The sequence below is a fragment of the Psittacula echo genome, assembly GCF_963264785.1.
Source record: "Psittacula echo genome assembly, chromosome: 1".
NCBI classification, from domain to species: Eukaryota; Metazoa; Chordata; class Aves; order Psittaciformes; family Psittacidae; genus Psittacula; species Psittacula echo.
Window position 1 is genome coordinate 106,685,581 of NC_137735.1, and position 18,927 is coordinate 106,704,507.

General features: G+C 40.1%; 1 protein-coding gene across 1 annotated transcript in view; it reads right to left on the reverse strand.

The window, feature by feature from the left end:
• Positions 1–18,927, reverse strand: part of SCUBE1 (signal peptide, CUB domain and EGF like domain containing 1) — a gene marked incomplete at both ends in the record, with an annotated part of 207,505 nt that overhangs the window by 24,792 nt on the left and 163,786 nt on the right. The window contains one exon of the mRNA XM_080623895.1: positions 1,078–1,194. Coding sequence (XP_080480021.1) covers positions 1,078–1,194 — 117 coding nt within the window. The remainder of the gene's footprint in view (positions 1–1,077; positions 1,195–18,927) is intronic.

Consider the following 18,927-nt stretch of genomic DNA (forward strand, 5'->3'; position numbering starts at 1 on the left):
CAGGCAGTTTGGATCTGGTCATGTTTTTGTCGGAGGTTCAGCACTGAGCACTTCCAGTTAGAGTTCTGGTCCTACTTCAGTCTTATTTAAAAGACTGAAGCTGAAGTAAGGCTGAAGATTATTTAAAGCCTGAGGTTGAACCCCAGACTTTGAGGCTTTTCCTAAATTAAGACATATATTAAGTCATCAAGGAATTAACAGTGAAACTGAAAATTTGTCCCTCATACCCTGCATAGCGTAGGTCCCCAAAACTTCCAGACTCTGCTTTTGCTTTCAGAACCGCCCTTAAGTGGAGTCTTTTCCCAGACTCCTTCCTCAGATGAACTCCTATTTCTCTTCCTGGCTGCCTCTACTATACAGTGAATTCATTTGTTACTTTTCCTGCTCTATAGAAGAGATACCAGAACACACCACCTACTCCTTTCTTCCAAAAAGGAGCCCAGCAGAGATATGATTAGTAGTGTGTCATGTTAACCCTACCAAATCAGGTGAACTCAGCACTCGGATGGCAGTGAGGGACTGGCATCTGTTTCTGCTACATCAGTTTGCATGCCAAAATTTGTAAACTTCGTAAAACCAACATCCTCCTTCTATTCTCTTTGCAGCTCATCATTTGCGGCCTTCCTTCTGTAAATACAATTGTGACTAACCTCACTCCTACTCTGTGCTTGTAAACTATAATGAAGCTTACCCCGTACAGCGCGATGAACCCCAGCCATGAGGCTGCTTTGCGATGGTTGTGGAAGAATGGCTGCATCCATGCATCCATGCAACAGTGGATGCAAGCATCACAGCTGCAGCCTTCTCATCTATACTGGATCTGCTATGTACCACCATCAAAAAACGCCAGGACATTGGTTTTTATTTGTGTTCTTCTCCTGAGAATTCTTCAGCAAGATTGAGATGCTGAAATTTTAGTCACACAAAATAAAGCTAAAATAGCAAGCTCATGCTATTTTAGCTTTAACTTTATTGGTTTATCATCTTCAGTTCTAAAAGCTTCAGCTGAAAGAATGTGTGGCTGAGTAAACAGTTCACAAACCAAACAAACACATAAGCAAAACTTAGTTTCCAAACCTCCACAGTGCGTCAGTCCATACAAGGTGTAGCCTTTATGGCAGAGACATTCAAAGCTTCCAGGGTAGTTGATGCAGGTGTGATCACAGGTCCTTTCGAAGGAACACTCGTCAATATCTACATTCACAGAAAAAGCATTAGGAAATTAGAATTCAGTTAAACTGAATGGATGGATTTTCACATTCAGTTGCAACATCTTGTTACTGATAAAACATCACATATCACCTCATGTAAAATCTGAATAAAATATCATTTTCGTTCCTCTAGTGCCTTATAAGGAAAGTACTTGCAGGTACATGGAGAATGGTAAGAAAAGAGAACATAAACAAAACTATGAACACCGTATTATACATGTTCACCATTAGATGGCAACCTTTAACTTCTGATCATCGTTACCCAGCCGGGCAATGGGGGTATGAAGGTTTTGGGGGGTTAGTGGCACAACGGAAAAAAGTTTCCGGTTGGATCAAGTCATTCCCTCTTTCACTGACCATTCCTCTGCCATCCTGCCCACCAGGACAGACAGCCTGCTCTGCCTGCGCAGACTGTACACACGGTTGCACATCTGCAAGGGGGTAAGCACAATACCATCTGAGAACATGCCACTATCAGGAATGGCTGGGCTGCACCTAAAACACAGGAAATCTTAGTCCAAAGTCACATTCTACCTGATTCAAGAAAATTTGACCTCTTCCCCTTAAAAAAGTCAGGCATCTCTAATTATCACTGCTCACTAATGCGAAACCCTTATTTACATAGTCTCTTCCATCCAGCAGCCTATGAAGAAAGCAATTAAGAGCACACTGCTTCAAAGGTAGTACAAAGGTTTTGCTGAGCAGAACGACATAAAAGGTTTACTTGACAGCTGTCATGATGTAATGGACTTGCTATAAACCATTACATTAAAGGTACCTTAGATAGCAATGCATGCAAAATAACACTTTTGAGTGAATTTCATCCTAAAACAATTGTTTCTTTAAAAATCCTCTTCAGTGATTAATTTTTCCATTAAAAGGCCAGAGAAATTAATACAATGGCATTATTTGAGAGTGATAATTTCAACAAATCTCATTCCTCCAATATTCCTGAGGTATAAATGAATGAAACAGTAGTTCCCTAATAGCTTGCACGCTTTCTAAAGTAGCTTATTAAGAACATAATCTGAGCAACACCATTACTATGTATAATTCAGACTTTCGTATTGTACATGCTTAGAAAGCTGTAGGTGCTTGAAAAAACTACAAAACTCACCAATACTTAAGGGTGTGCTACCCAATTCCAAAGTATTATTTATATAGTTTTGACGTTTAATGAAACATTTTAGGGCTCATCCTGCTGTTATAAATGCAAATACTTAACTTCAAGAACTAGAGAAATAAGATTTTGTGTATGTGTACGCAAACCCAAAATCTGTGTGAAAGTTTCTGCACAAATTTAGAATGTTGTAAACAGCTATAATGATATCATCTCCAATTTTAAATGTTTCAAAACATTCATGCAAAAGAGAATTCACAATGTGGAAACCAACTGTTCAGGCAAATGCATAACATAAAATGAAATACAAATTATGAACAAAAATCTATGCTATCCAGTTTTATGTGTGCATCACAATCACTTGTTATGATTAAGTAGCAAAAGAGAAAAGAGATTTTCTCTTTTTTACATCTATTTAATTTTTAATGCATTTTTCTATGCACTTAAAAATATTATTTGAGTTCTGAAAGTAATTTCTTTTTAAGGTTTCCTTTATAGCCTTGGAAATATGCAGCTTTTGAATACATATAAATGGCAAACTGTTTCCGTTTTCTCTAAATAAATAAAGTAAAATCATTTTGGAATGAACACTGCAGTTATGGTTTTAAAAGATTTTTAATGCCTAAGAAGCCAAATCATACAACATCGTTTCATTCATGTGTAACCTTGTGCCCTGTATAGTATTGCAGGAAATTTACAAAAGCAGTTAATTTTCTGGCCTCTGACTTACCTTGGAAGGCTCTTTTTCAAAAATAATTTAAGATTTCTCAATACTGATCTTACCCTGCACTAGTTTAGACAGTGGAGTTTATGTGTTGCTTTCACACATACCACTTTGTGTTGTTATATATTATGGCTTAGGTTGTTACAGGGTTTTCTTTGCATTAAGAAGGATGCCTCTTTGCCTGTGGAAACAACGGTCTGCCTAATAACATCACCAGTCATCTGCTTGCCATGTAACAGACACTCAGAATGGTCAAATGCATTTCTATTGCACAAAATATCAGCTACTCAAAAACTTACATTGCTTACACTGGCTGACAGAGACACTGAAACAAACACTTTTATTATAATACAAAGACTGCTATTAAAAGCTTTTTCACCATTTAAGCCCCTCATCCACCTCCTGCTGCTGTTCTTATAAATTCAACCTCTGCTGAATTCAGAATCTTCCTTTGGCTGATTGAATGCGGAAAGCCTTCATGCAGATTCTTGCTTGCTTAACACCAAGCCCCTTGCCTCCTCTCCTCCTTGCCTGTGGATGGTAGGGCAAGGCTCTGCCCAAGGGACTGAGCTTTCCACAGCGTCCTATCCGCAGAATCACCAGTCCCCTGAGGAATTCAGCACTGGTCGTAGAAAAGGGAAAAATATGCACCACATACTTTTCACTAGAAGAAAAAGTGGTGTGATACAGGATGCTGAAATACTCTCACTTTGTTTTCTTCTCTAAACTGAAATCTGTGCTCTGGGTGCTGTTACACCCTGGCTCCCAGAAACTTTGAAGTTGGCCCTCGCACCTTTGTGGTGCTCCACAATATTTCTGCATATTTACTCTGAAAGGATGTCCTTTTTAGCAACAGGACAAGGAGTAATGATTTTAAACTGACAGAGGGTAGATTTAGACTAGATATAAGGAAGAAATTCTTCAGTATGAGGGTGATGAGGCACTGGCACAGGTTGCCCAGAGAAGCTGTGGCTGTCCCATCCCTGGCAGTGTTCAAGGCCAGGTTGGACGGAGCTTCAAACAACCTGGTCTAGTGGAAGGTGTTCCTGCCTGTGGTAGGGGGGTTGGAACTGGATTGTGTTTAAGGTCCCTTCCAACCCAACTATTCTATGATTTTTTTTCCCACCACTCTCAAGATACAGCTATATTGCGTAAGAGATGAAGGAGCAAGAATTTAAACCTGGTTTCACCTACACAGCACTGGGCTTCAAATCCCTATTCAAATCCAAGTTATGGGCTTACCACATAACTGAGAAGGAACATAGGTATTTAAATCTTGTCTCCTCTGTACAAATAACACTACACACAATCTACTACACACATATTATCTACTGAAAAAAAGCAAAAAAACCCCCACCAAACCCAAAAGCAGAGATGTGGCAGGTTACAGACAGATAACTGAGAACAAATAATTTCAGTTTTGTGGTCAATCCCTCACCCAACACATGCACACAAACACACACACATTTTTTATTGGGTTGCTCTGAATTTCCCCCCTCCCAAACACCAAAATAAATACTGAGAAATTAACTTTCTGGGTCTGAGGCACACTTAAACCAATTTAAAGTTATTTAAATTAAGTTTTTAAACTGTTTGAACATGAAAAGTCAAAATGTTCTGTTTTCGAGGAACTTCAGGGGAAAGCTGCAACTTGAGGTTGAAGTTTTAGTCTATTTTTAGTTGAATTTGGCATGAATTCACGAATAGTCCAAGCTGTCTCAGAACATTTCAGATTTGCTAATGCACTTATTTGACATCAAACACATGCCTTTTACTTTCACTTAGTCAAAAATTCGTATCACATTCACCACTGTAATCATTGTATGTGACTGTGTCGTTTCAGCATATTAAGAGATGTCTTCACAGTTTAACTATTTGAAGCTTACAAGAAGTCTGAGGCTAAATGCATCTCTGGTAGTACATGATTAGCTTCTTCCCAGAGGCAGTTTTTTTCATCATTACTAACGGTGCCATATAAATTCTAAGATAAGGACCTCTCTATCTCACAGCAGATGACCCAGTGAAGTGCCAAGTTCAGGGGCTGGAGCAGATGACCTCCATAGGTCCCTTCCAACCTCCGCCACTGATTCATATGCACACTGGCAGTCCCAGCCCTCTCTAAAGGCACTCTCTTATGGGGTCCTGTGCCACTAAGAGCTCTCCTTCCAGTCGCTGTTTCCATGACATCAATAAAGCCCAACATTTCTTCTACCAAGCTATGTTTTCATTTCTAAAGAGAACGTTTCCACAGTGGAAGAACTCTTTTATTTTTGCCTAGAAGTGATTCTACTCAAAAAGATTGTTCAATGGTTTAATAAAAGAGCAGAATTTCCCTGTGTTTTTCAGAGAAGCAATTATTGCCAGCAGTGGTCATGCTTGATAATATTTGTTTGGCTCTGTTCCTGTTATGTCAAGTCAGCATTTGGATTTTATTGTTGATTTTTCAACCATACTTAGCATTTTCTTTTTCATTTCATGCTTTCATATATTAAATGATCCCATAAAGACCTTTATTTTTCTTGAATATAATGCTTGTTAGTGGGTGTCAGATTGTCAGTACTGGGAAGTAAAACCTTCCATCTATCTCCAGAAGGGAGCTACCACAGATCGAATTTCTTCTAAGTTTCCTCAAACAGATGTCCCTCAAAGATGACCTGAGGGAGCAGGGAGAAAGCAGCTCATTTCCCTAAACATTCAAATCCCTGCCCTTTCCACTGATGCTGCCAGTAGACTCCCAATTACAGTAGCACCACTTGTTCTCGTGGTTTATGTGATGTGGACACTGACTCATTTGTGGACGTAGAGTGCAGGGCACCAAGAAGCCATCACACAGTAATGATTTTTGCTAAGTCTGAAACTGAGCTGGATTGCTACCAGCAGCTCCGAAGCGAAAGGCTCCTTTCTCTACTCTGTTCTCAGTCCTCAAACGCAGATCCCTGTATTCTTGATTGTCATTGCTTTCTTCTCTAAAATAAATTTCAGAGTAATTAAAATAACCCAATGACCAAGAAATTAAAGTGCAATGCAAGGCATTTCCAAAAAGCATTGGCCTTGCAAGCAAGCAGTTCAACACTAAATATATGCAGATGAGGCTGGTAAATAATAGCACTGGGTTTTGAGATATTTGATGTCTGCAAGCTGATGTAAATGCTGCTATGACTCCCTGACAGAATGTACACATGCAAAATTCACTTGCAAAGAGGTACACCTGTGTTTTGGGGGTTGTGGTTATAGAACTGAACAATTCAATGCCTAGTTTGCCCAACCTCACATTAAAATATTACTGCAAAAGAAAGGATTTTCCCCTCTCTTTCTTCCCTAGTATCATTTTGTTTGTTAATAACAAGTGAAAAAATTGGTTAGAGAAAACTAATGGTCACAACAACAGCTTTTCTCTGAGACATACATCACTAGGTTAAATTCATGAAACTGGGAGCCTCCTTCCAAAACACAGGCCACGTGTTAATTGAATAAAAGCTTAGTCTTGCTGCTTGGAGTGTTTTTTTGTGGTCTGAAAATAAACATGATCCAGGGGAGATCACTGTTATTTGATGGTGCTATTTATGCTACAGAGAACGTGACAGGAGGGGCTCAAAGACAATCAATAAAAGCTGTAACAGGGAAGTGGGACAGAGTGCAGATTGTAACGGTTCTGGACACTATAAGCAAAGAACCTATCTTATATTTGATTTGTCTGTGTTCAATGAGGCAAGACATGAAGTATACACTGGACCATTGCATATACACAAAAAATATACATTAAATTTAAATATACTATTTCAAATAGAAATAAAACAGAAAATAAATACTTTGTGCTTAGAAATACAAATTAAAATAAAAGGAAAAGGAAATACCTATCTCTACTATCAATTCCTTCATCAACAGAAGTGACTCATGACACTGAATCCCTTCAAAAATGGTCACAGTATTACAGTAATATTTAGAGGCGCTATCACAGTCATGAGTCCATACGTGCGAAATCCTCCCAGTTAGCTTAAGTATATCTTCATTATGGCAGCAAAGATTTTTATATATATATATCTCCTAATTACTGGCCAGGATACTGTGAAGAACATCAGCATGGAATCTGTGGTTATCAGTTTCACATGTTAGTAGCGTTTGATCCCAGGCTGGAAGCGATGGCCCAGGTATCCCACCGCACTGTGCACAGCAATGCCACTGCTCAATACAGGGGGGTTATCTCCTCATGTGGCCACACCCTCCTAATGTTCAATTCCACAATAGATAGTTCTGTTTTGTCTGTGTCGCATAACCTTGGTTTATTTTTAACCCCTAGGCCAAACGCAGACTCAGTGTGGAGTACCCCACTCAACTCATCATGCACACAAGCCAAACCCAAGGCTAGTCAGAATGTTTTGTGTTCGTATTTCTCAGTTTCCAAGTTATCGGCTCCTCTGAGAAACAGAGCCTTTCCTTTTTCTCATTCATTAAGCACACATACATAGAAACTCTAAAGAGTGTTACATGATGTTTTTAAAATAAACACTAATGATTTTTTATATGTATTTTGGCTGAATGTTATTTTCTGTCTACTCCCCTCCCCTCTGATTTCTGCAGGGAACTGATACCACCCATGTAATGTTGTTCACCTTACAGCCTAGCCAGTGTGGTTCCCAAAAATATTTGACAGACATTAGGGAAACCACAGATCTTAATCTGAGTGGCTGCTGGACCATAGGGAATCATGATTCAAGCTATGTTCTCCAACAAATGCTGATTTAAATTCACTAGTGGGAAAGGTATTATTTTGCTATAGCAGCCATATGATGGGGTTTCCACCACATCTCATGTTTTCTGACCCACAGTGACTTACCCCTGTTCACAGTAAGTAAAAATGTATCCTCCATCCGAGAACATAACTCAAATACACATCCAACACTGACCAGAAGGAATGGCTTACAGCTAACGTCTCCTTATGTTTCAAAGTCTACAATAATAAAACCAACAAAGAGGAAGCATGGAAAGATGTAGTAATGTACAAGCCTTTTACTTCATTACCTTCCCACTGAGTGCTTCTGGAGAAGGCTAACAAAAAAAGAAGCCATAACCGCAAACCTTTAAAAGTAATTGAAAAACCACTCCTATTTAGACTTACCACTGCATTACTGACTTGCAATCAAGTCAACTTGTTACTGAGACTTAATGATTAATAACATACTAATGACCTGCAGAAAAACAGATCTGGTATTAATTGCTATACTTTTAATGTGAATGTAAATGCCTAAATAGCACAGTCACATCTTGTATTTCAGAAATTTAAGTGGGAAACTGTCCATTATAACTAACTTTGACTCGGACCAGAGCATTTATTTGTTTAAGAACTTTATTGCTCACAGTTAACTATGTGATTAGGGAAGACCAAATGTAGCACACTAATCAGGGAATGAAAGACTTCTGAAGGAAATTGATTCTGCTTGCAAGGAAATGTGTTTTTTATTAGAGATGATTTGTTCTTAGAATGCAAAGTGGTAGTAAAAGAAATAAATGTATATAAACTGCAATAGAAACCTGCAAAATATACTTGAGACAGAGGCAATAAATAATTGGAAACCTGTGACTTATTATGTAAGCATCCAACAGAGGAGGTATTTTAAGGATTTAGAAGTACCAAATGAAATTACTATTACTCAGCTTCAGGGACAGGCACACAGTAGCAGTAAGTGACAAATTCTGCAGAATCTTTGCTTCCTACTCATTCTAATATAGGTAACACCACTGTTCCGTGCATTATTTAAACATGTTGCTACAGTTCAGTTCAGGAACAGAAATTTGCTTGTAACACATTACAGCTAACCTAGTTTCCCCAGACCAGACAAAGCATTTATTTGTAGCCTTGATTCACTCATTCCAGGCAGTATGTCTCTGATCTCTAGCAACAGATTTAGGCAGTAATGCTACAAGCAGGTCCATGTCTCTTTCCACGTGGAATCATGGAAATCAGTGAGGACCTGCAGTGGCACCAGTGTCATGCAGATGTGCCTCCAGTCACATTCCTACTGAAGGAATTTAGGCTCAATTTTGCTTCTGCTCTGCAACCCACAGAAGGTACTTGCTGCCCTGGAGAGCAATACTTTCTAGCATGGCAGTGGCTTAACATAGACTTCAGTAATTATGACCCATTCCTTCCCCAGGGTTCAACACACTGAAAAGTCTGCTTTCTTGCAAGCTACTTAGCAGCCTGAGCTTCTGCCACAGCAATAGGAGTCTCCATGGACCTTGCGCCTGCCAGCTCTTCCCATCTGGCTACGCAAGAAGTGCTCTGCCGAACAGCCGAATGTCCTGAAAGATGCATCTAGGCCACTGATTTCTCCTCTCTCTGTGTGTTCTCACACTTCTGCCACATGTCTAAAGCTGAATTATATCTTCAAAGTCTTATAAGTGTGGATAGAAAGTGGATGTTTATTTTGATAGAATGAGTATATTTAACACCAACAAGACGACTGTACTCATTTAGTCTGACCTCCAGCAACTAACCAGCCTTTAGCATTTTGCTTGGTAACCTCCGTTCCAGAAGGGATTGTCTAGGTCTGTCCTTGGACTGACCTCCAGGTCCTCTCCATCAGTTTATTTTGTAGAGTTCAAACTGGTGTGATCCTTTCTAATTGCCAAATTTGGTAAAGGCTGAATAATTTCTCTTAAAAGAGTGTAATGCATATCTGATCCTTCCAGGAATCAGCAAGTACCTCTTGATATATTTCTCATTTATTTTGTTGGGTCTGAGGTTACACACAAGAAAGCAGGATTCCAAGTTAGTAGTTCCCTTGGGCTGGCTGGCTGGCTTTATTAATTGCTATTGCTGGAGCAGCTCAGTTCAGAAGGCAGTAATCTTTCATTGGCCCCTTCAGTGGTTAGTAGAACTGCAGTAGTCAGACCCTTCTTCGATACTATGCACCAGGGGGACAACTCTTAACAGGGCAAACTCATCACCCTCATTAACATCAGAGCAACTGATTCCCCCCTGTTTACCTAGAAGTTACAGCAAACGGAACTGCCCTTGGGAAGAACAAGACAGTATATTTTGTAGAGCCTTTAAAGGTAAATGGCAGCTCATTTTCTTTATCTCTGCTATCAGACATTATCAAAAGAGGCCAGTTGCACTTTCTGGGAACCACTGTGCTATCTCTGGGATTTGGAAACAGAAGGAAAGCGGGTTAAAAAACGAGACTTGGCAATAAAATTGTAGGCTGAAACTGTTTGCTCCCTCTCCAGAGTAAACACAATTCCTTCTTTAGGAACTCTTCCAAGGCAGTTTTATGTGATCTCAAGTACCAACAGATTAATTTTCCCTTCTCTTTTCAGTTTCTTTCAAAAATTCCCTATTTAATTTTCTTCCACACAAAGTTCACAAGCTCATTCTCTTCCACAAGCTTCCCTCAGGGTTTCCTCAGAGTCTGCAGAAATGGCGCTGCAGAATGACATCTTAATGCAGTAAATACCTATTCCCTATATGTTCCCTGTGTGTTAACACATGGGCCAGGACAACTGACCACCATACATTCCTCTTCCTGTCAGCACTGCAGAGCCAATTCTGCTCCCAGTCAGTGAGTACGGTTTTGTTCTGCCTCATGCATCAGCCACAGAAGTATTTGCTAGCTTTCAGATCACCAAAAGCTTTGCCTGAGGGGCTGGGGAGATTTATGGTTTTGGATGGAAACTGGAGAATGGCAATGTCAGCTGTGCAAAAGTTAGCGGTTAACTTTGGGGTCTTTGGGGGTATCTTTGACTATAGTTGGTGGGTTTTGGCCCAAGGTTTTTTACATTTCTATAATGAAATACATCATCATCACCATTATTATTACCTTATTATTTCTCTGCTGTTGTGCAAAGAAAAAGGTTTCCAACATTCTTCCCTGCAGTATTATGAAGGACCCCACCACCTTCTTTTTTTTGTTAGCAGCACCAAACTAAAAAACAGAATAATGGAGAGAATTACCTGATAAATTCCCTCTTGGCAGGTAATAATTTCTTCTATTTTTTTAAACATGGCTGTGCAAAACTACTTGCTAAATCTCAGTACTGAAAGGAGAGCTGGAGAACAGCAGTGGCAGCTTTTGTCCATGGGACTGCTGAGGAGGAAAAGGTGCCTGGCCTTGGAAGTGCCAAGCCAAACTTCCCTCTTCCTCCATTTCTTCAGCTGAGCTGAACTGCTCAGTATTTCTGAATTTGGTCAGCTGTCCTAGCAGAGAGAGGAATGAGAAAATCAGTGCTGGGTCCAGAGGCTTTCTGAGTGGCAGGCAGCAGTACATTTCATATCTAATGAGGTAAGTTTGTTTCTTCTGTTCAGACACTTCGCCACTCACATGAGGAAACATATCCAGGACTCTCCCTAGCCTAATGCTCCCTCATCCCTTTGACCATATTTCAACCAACCCTGCTATGGCTTCTCCCCTAGTTTGTGAAATCACTTGACAGAAAACCTTAGCCAACCTGGTGTTTGATTCAATGACCAGCAGCATCGGATGTACGAGCTTCTGGAGCCAGGGAGAGGGCACAGATTTCTGCTGCAGCTGAGGGCAGATCACCTCCTGTGAGGCTGCACTCCAAGGCACCTATGTATTTGGCTATGCAGCACCCTCTGTACATCCTTTCTCTACAGACACCCGCAGATCGAGTATCCGTGTACTCCAAGAGAAGAAACCATGTGCTTTCAGATAGGGGAGGGGGCAGAAAGGCAGAAGAACTCTCAGCTAGGGGAGTCTCTGCAGAGGGTTTGAAGAGAGACGTGCCAATCACCAGTGACAGCTCTGCAAATACTTTCAAATAGAAAAGTTAAAGAAAGAAAGGAATTATTTTGCAGGTAATAAAGTTTGTTGGATCTTTTATGGAACACAACCCCCCCCCCCCACTAATAACTAGACACAATAGTATAAAATTAGTAAGTCTGCCCAAGGTCACAGACACAAAGGGAGCCAAGGGAGGTGTTCTATAAAGACACTTGGAAAAGAACATTAAAATCGTTACTGGTATTTGGTATCAAGCACATCACTCTTAGCCTCACTGTAAGTTCCTGGCAATTTCTCTCATCTTATTTTTTCTCTATATTGTTATCCTTGTGAGTAACAATTTTTAGAGAATTTCTAAAGGATTTTTAAAAGATTTAAAATGCACTGTAGGGATCTGAACCTGAGTAAAGCACCACTATCTTCTAAATACAGCCAAAAATAATAGTACCAAAAATGCCTACATACATTTAACAATATTGCTCATTTTTAGAACCTATTACTCTTAGAATCAATAGAAAACTAGTTGAGCTAAGCACTTTGTCAGATCACAGCTTTTTCCTAAGAGCTACAAAATCTACTCACTATTGCATCAGGAAGGGCAGGAACTGCCTGGTGAAAGGCCATGCGCCAAAGAAAGTCTAAGTACATTTGCAACTTTCCAAATTTTGCAAATCAAAGAAAGGTCAGCATAGCTGTGATAAATGAGACCGACTTAAAAATGTACCTCTGAATGCTTATCGTAGATAATGAAAGTGCAACTACAGTCAGTGGTATTCATGGTAAGTCAAATCTGTTATGAATGCTAGTGCCAACAAAGTTGTGGCACTGCATGTGGGCATCTGGATGTGTAGCTCTTCTCAGTGCCCTGTATGAGCACTTCAGGTGCACACATGTGCTAACAAATGCATTGCTGGGCAGATGTGGGGGACCACCGTCCCCAACAGATCTCTGACATTCACTTTATTTGCTTCATAGCCTCCCCATACTATGTACAGATTGTCACAAGATTTTGAAACAAAATTATTTATGGTACAAAAATAAAAATCATCTTGAGCCAACTTGCTTGTATGGGAACTGCTACATGAGGCGGTTGGACACAATCGCTCAGTGGCAACAAAAGGGCCTCCAAGCTTCAAAGGCTGGATCTGCTGCGGTACAAGGTGAAAGAGAAAGAGATATAGAGACAAGAAAGGCAAAAGGCTAAGTTTCTGAGTGATGAAGATTTTGAAATTGGAGACTGAAGTTCTGTCACTGCTTAGACTGCCTGTAAGACTTCCCAGATACTACCTTTCTCTTAGATCTATACTTACCTGCCCTAGATCTTTCCCACCCCTCTCTATTACATGAGGGCTTTGTTGTGCTCAGGTTCCTTTATTAGCCTGAGGAACCCAGTAGGAGGCAATTGGCTTTGGCTCCTATTACGTTTATCCTCTTACCATTGTTTTGCTAGGACAATCTAAAATGCAATTAAAGTCAATAGTTTCCCAACATTTTTAAAGAAAACAAAGTACTTTCAGCAAAACATTGCCAAGATTGTATAAGCAAACATGTATCCTTTTCCAAAATCAATCATTTTTCAAGGCAAAGGCAAGTTGAGTTATATACTGCTATTATGGCAATAAACTGTGCTGCTACTTCTTGAAGTGCTTTGCTTAGGAGAAGCATGTGTCAAGAGAAGTGCCTCAAAAGAAACTTCAGGCAGGTTTGTTTGTTTTCCTACAAACATAAACATGTTTAGTAGTCTGCACTCTGCTCAAGCCACTATTTACACAGCAAGTCTGTAAGAGCAGCTCAACAGCCTGATGAGACAACATAATAAAGGTTTTTACCCTTTCTGTGTCAAGCAGAGAATAGTCCCTCTATCCTCCAACACATTTAATTTTTAGACATATTTCAGAAAAGAGGAAAATATTCTCTTTGCTAAAGTATTTGTCTCCATCACCCATTAGTGTGAGCTGCTAGAGAGACTTCTTGAAGGAACAAGGGACTAGCCTGGGTGGAAATGTGCCTAATGTTACCTGATGGTGCTGAAAGAGTATGTACACCACAGTTTCAGTTTTCAACTGAAGACTCAAATACAACACTTCAGCTCCCATGGATCTGACCATGTATTCCGAGCTTCCTTCAATCTCTTGCTGAAGTCAGTAGCCACTGAACAGATACAAGAATGACTGTTCTCTGGTTCTACTTCAAAGCCTTGCTTTAAAAATTCTACCTAGAAAGGCTGGCCTTCATGGAGTTGATGAACAGAAAGTATCCCTCCAAAAACACCAACAGAAATGTTTTGCAAATACGCATCAAAAACCTCCAGAAGATGCTCTTCCACTCCACTACCTCTTCATATTTGAGCTTAGATTTTTGTTTTCATGTCCGAAGGCCTCATCACTAAGTTATCAAAACAAGCAGTAGCAGTTCATAACATAGCTACTGGAAGAAAATCACACCACTTTGCTTCAACAGGAAACTTGAAAGCTTGCTTTGAATTTGTTCTCATTAGAACAAAATAAACAAAACAGAGCACTTTAAAAGGCCCAGAAGGGTAGATGCGAGTGCAGGAAAATGAAACTCTTCTGAACATTTGGGATAGAGTTGTCATTTTATTGCAATTCTGTATAGCCCAGTGTAAAGGATATCTGACCTTAATCAACCCGATTAAATAATTGGGCACAGTAATATGGCACCTCTATGTGCACCACTGCAATAGTGGAAAATACATACACATATAGTGTTTCTCTGATTCTCTTTAAAAACAATTCCTATTGAATTACAGCTTTCAGCACTATTTATCAACAGATTATTGTTTGTGGAAGAATGCTACCTTCCTGCTCAAACTATTCCAAAGCTGACTCATATCCTGGTAATTCATTAATACATAACATGATTCTGGTCCAGTAAAATCATTTGTGCACTATACACATCATAAATCCTGCAGCATCAACTGAAAAATATATATCAAATTCTCTTTCTAAACACTAATGGAACATTTTGCTTGGCTTCCCACACACATCATCAAGGGGAGGGGGCCAGACAAAGCTGTAAAAAGCAATTTGATAGCAGTATACTTTATAGAGTTTAACATACGAATATATAAGAGCTACCATACTGAATGAGACCTGAGGTCAAACCAATCTACCGTCTTACAACAGTAGCCCGTCTCAAAAGCTGCATGGGAAAATAGAGGTGGAATAATCTCTCCCATCTGCCCTCCCCACATTAGGTCTCATCCCATTAGAAATTGATTTAAAGCCTAGATTGTGAGGTTTAATATTCTTTTCAGGGAGCAGCAACCAAAGAAAATTCACCTTTAACTTATGATAACACAGTGCTGCAGAAAGGAGAACTGGAGGTGGGGGTATGTATTTGTTTTCATGTTTCAGCAGACTTAATTGCTACAACCAACATGGGAGATACTATCACTTGCCAAACAAACTTGTACTGGCTAGAGCTGTTTTTACTTCATGCCTGGGGCATTTATTGTTTCTGGGTATGATCTTGCAACCCTTTTTTTCTCACAAAGGCAGCCTGTACCACTATTCACAATCTCAGTGACACCAAGAGCAAGCATCATGTGGAACAGAAAAGATTTGAGAAGTATTCATTTTATTGACAGTGTAACATGTTGCTTCCCAGCAGAGTATTTTTTAATCTGATGCTAGAAGCAATATGGTGCTTGTCATAAGCAAGATATTTTTGTAAGGCTCAGTGACAAAGAATGCCTAAGAGAAAATCTCCATAGGGAATGAACATCATCAGTGACAGGGAAATCATCCTGAATTTTCTTCTTATGATCTAGTCTGATTTCCACAATCAGCTCCCAATATTTCCTTCTCCAGTGCACCACCAAGTCTCACTGGTTCTTGAGCTACACTGGGAGCTGAACCAGCACTGCTGTTTATATACCAAGTGCTTACACAATTAAACACACTGGGCCAGACTCAGCTGGACTGGCTGAAAATCAGCCTATATCAAGTCAATGCATTTTATATCCTTACATCAGCACACCTATCTGATATGGATGAGTGAGTTCAACAAGGCAAAATCACTCTTCTTCATGTGTATCACACAAATGAGTGTTGATAGAGGAATGGCTTGAGTCCCTTCAACCTGTTCTCATTAATCACTCTGCACTGACACTGACTCTCTCCATTCAAGTGGTATACGAGAACGAAGATCAGCAGGTTGCCTTAGTGTGACAGCACTGTAACTCTGCTGCACATAGTAGCCTTCTCTCTGATGTAAATGAAGCCCTGGGGATTTTCTCTGACTGCTGAAGACCTCGAATGCACATGCAAACTCAGGCAGAAGTCTTGCACCCCACTCCAGACAGCAAACCTAGTCTCTGGGATCCTTGATGCTACCTCCTTTGCAAGGACACAGGTAGCAGCACCTTAATGGTTTGCTAATGCTTTCCTCCCTGATAGTTCAGTCCTGACCATGAGGGTAGCAATCTCAGTGAGAGGTTTGTGAGGGTTCGGGTAAAAATGTATCATACATTAAGAAAATACCCACACAAAGCAGTAAAACTTCTGCTGCTGTCCTCTTCATAATGTCTTACCTGGCTGCGAAGCTGTATATTATTGTTGCTCTAGAAGGAAGGGGAAGGCTAAATAATGTTACTTTTATTGAACATTTGGTTCTTCTATGTATTTTATTGGAGGAGAAAAGAAAGAGAGGGGTAAAACAATAACAAAACTTTCTAATGTTTTTCAGTGGAAAGCTGGCCAAACTGTAATGTTGATGCATTAAATTTGAGGGGCCTGGGCCTCACCCATTGTCTTTTAAACTGACTTACATGAAGCATTAGTTCTAGCACTGATATGGATTAGCTGACCGGTTTAATCAGTCTCGTTACTGCTGTATGGTGCAGCTGTACCCATTTAACATTTTTCACAGCTCACTGCCTCTAGGACTACACTAGGCTATACTCATCTATAACTCAGAGCAAGAAGAGTTAGAGGAGTAGCAGTAAGGTAAAAAGATAGCTTGGCTTAGCTTGGAGAATCATGACATAAAATTCCCCTGTCCTGCTAGTCCAAGAAATTTCCTCAGCATTTTAAAACTGTGACATAGGACATGGGATTCTCCTTGTCCTCTGTTTTCAGAGTCTGTAATGAGAGACAGAGGGACAGATGCTCCAGCCCTGACCTCTATCCATGCATTTAGTTAAGTAATCTAAGATGGGTGACTGTGTCCTACATGAATCAATGCAAGGGGTGTATCTTCATCCTGAGACCTTCAGCAGGTAATATGACTGGGACAAGGCCAGTTGCTTTAGAGAGTTACATGATCAAATGTGGGTGGCACATCACTGTCACGTAATCCAAGGGTGCAAATCCTCTTTGTCCCCCTTTTTATTTTTTAATTTGGTCACTCTATGTCAAAGATGTCTGGGGATTCAGTGCTGCTGGTGTGGATGCACTAATTTATTTGGGATTAAACTGGTGCTGTACAGCCACATTTATCATCAATGGTTCCATACAGAAGAGTATAGTGAGATCTTTGTAGCTAATCTTTGTGGGCTTCTTTAGGCCAAAAATAATTCCCACAAACACTTTCTATCTGTCCTTCCCTGTATGATTAATCCCTTATTTCATACCCATTTTCAAAATGGAGATACCATGCTGGGAGATTCAAATCCTGCCCTTGGAAGGCTAATAGTGCGTATTTTGTACAAATAAGTGAAAAGGTGGATGTTATGAGAGGGGATTACATATCCAGTCACTATGGCAATGTTTCAAGACCAAGTCTGTAGGATCCTTGGATCATAGACAGTTACTGTATTTTTCAAGGTGCTATTTTTCTTTCTCTCATTCTGGAACGAATGAAGGCTTCTCTTGACAATTATGCATTGGGAGCCCTATGTAAAGCATCCCTTTAGCAACAGATCCATCACAGGGTCAGCTAGGTCTAATCACATCAAATTCTCTGGAATGAAGACCTATTTGGCAGTAAAGAAAGGTCAGTCTCTCATTTAACAGTATCACTTTAGGACTGCATGGATTATAGTTCTGTGGTGCAGCGCGTTAACACAGAAGGCCTGAGGCTGGGTTCAAATCATATTTCAGGTCACAAGTGAAAACCAGCTGTGGATGGAAAGAGTTGGGAGGTATATCCTGTAAGACATTAGAAAGCTATCACAAAACCTGCTACACTCATCAAGTTTGCTCAGAGCCAATCTGAGAAACAAAAAAACAGCTGAACAAGATTTGAGGTGTTTTGCAGGTCAGCATTGCAATATGCTGGCAGAGTTAGTAAGAAAACAGCCTCAATATCTGCTCATAGTATCCTTGGCTCTAGCTATCATTTCCAATTGCTCTACACCACGAGAACAGAGGTTTTGACGAACACTTTGTCTGGAAGTGAAGCTGAGGAGAGAAGAAGCAGGGCTACAGTGAGGCAAATAAGAAACACATTTGTTTTAAAAGACAGAAAGAAAAGTCCTCATACACAAATATGACAGTGGATATGCTCATGTCTTTCTCTTGAATGAGAGAAAAAAACACCTCAAATCAGCTATATTTGGACTTCCATTGGATAGCTTTGTAGAGTTAAAAAACCCCAAACCTCTAGCAAAATGTGCTCCCTGAAAATCACTAGAGGGAAAATTCAATATATCATGAACCTATGGGTGCAAATTCTGTTTGGGATCTCCTGTTGTACAAACATGCGTCACTGAATTTCCTTTGGACAGACACTGGCATTACCAACAGCAAAGTATAAGGCCCTGTGTTCCAGTGCCTAGTTATAAGAGCCAATCACATTTGTTTAAAATCTGGTAGGAAGCTAGTAAAGAATAATCAACAGTGCAACAGGTAATTAACCAAAGCAAATAAAAAATGCTGCCATGTACAGTGTATGAACACACAGCCTTAAAGAAGCCCCCAAAATGCCAGGCAGCCCATGCAGGTATTCCATGTGCCTTAGAGTTACTTTCGTCTGGTGGACAATCACGTCCTTTCACAGTGGCTGTATCAATTCATATGGTTGGTGAGAAAGCTACTTTGGGCATACTTCATTATGACTGAACATCATGTCTGTGAGATCCAGCAATCATCAAGCCCCACTTAAGCCTGCACTGGAGGCTGAATGATGCAAATGCCTTGAATTGCCCCTTGAAAAGGTTTTAAT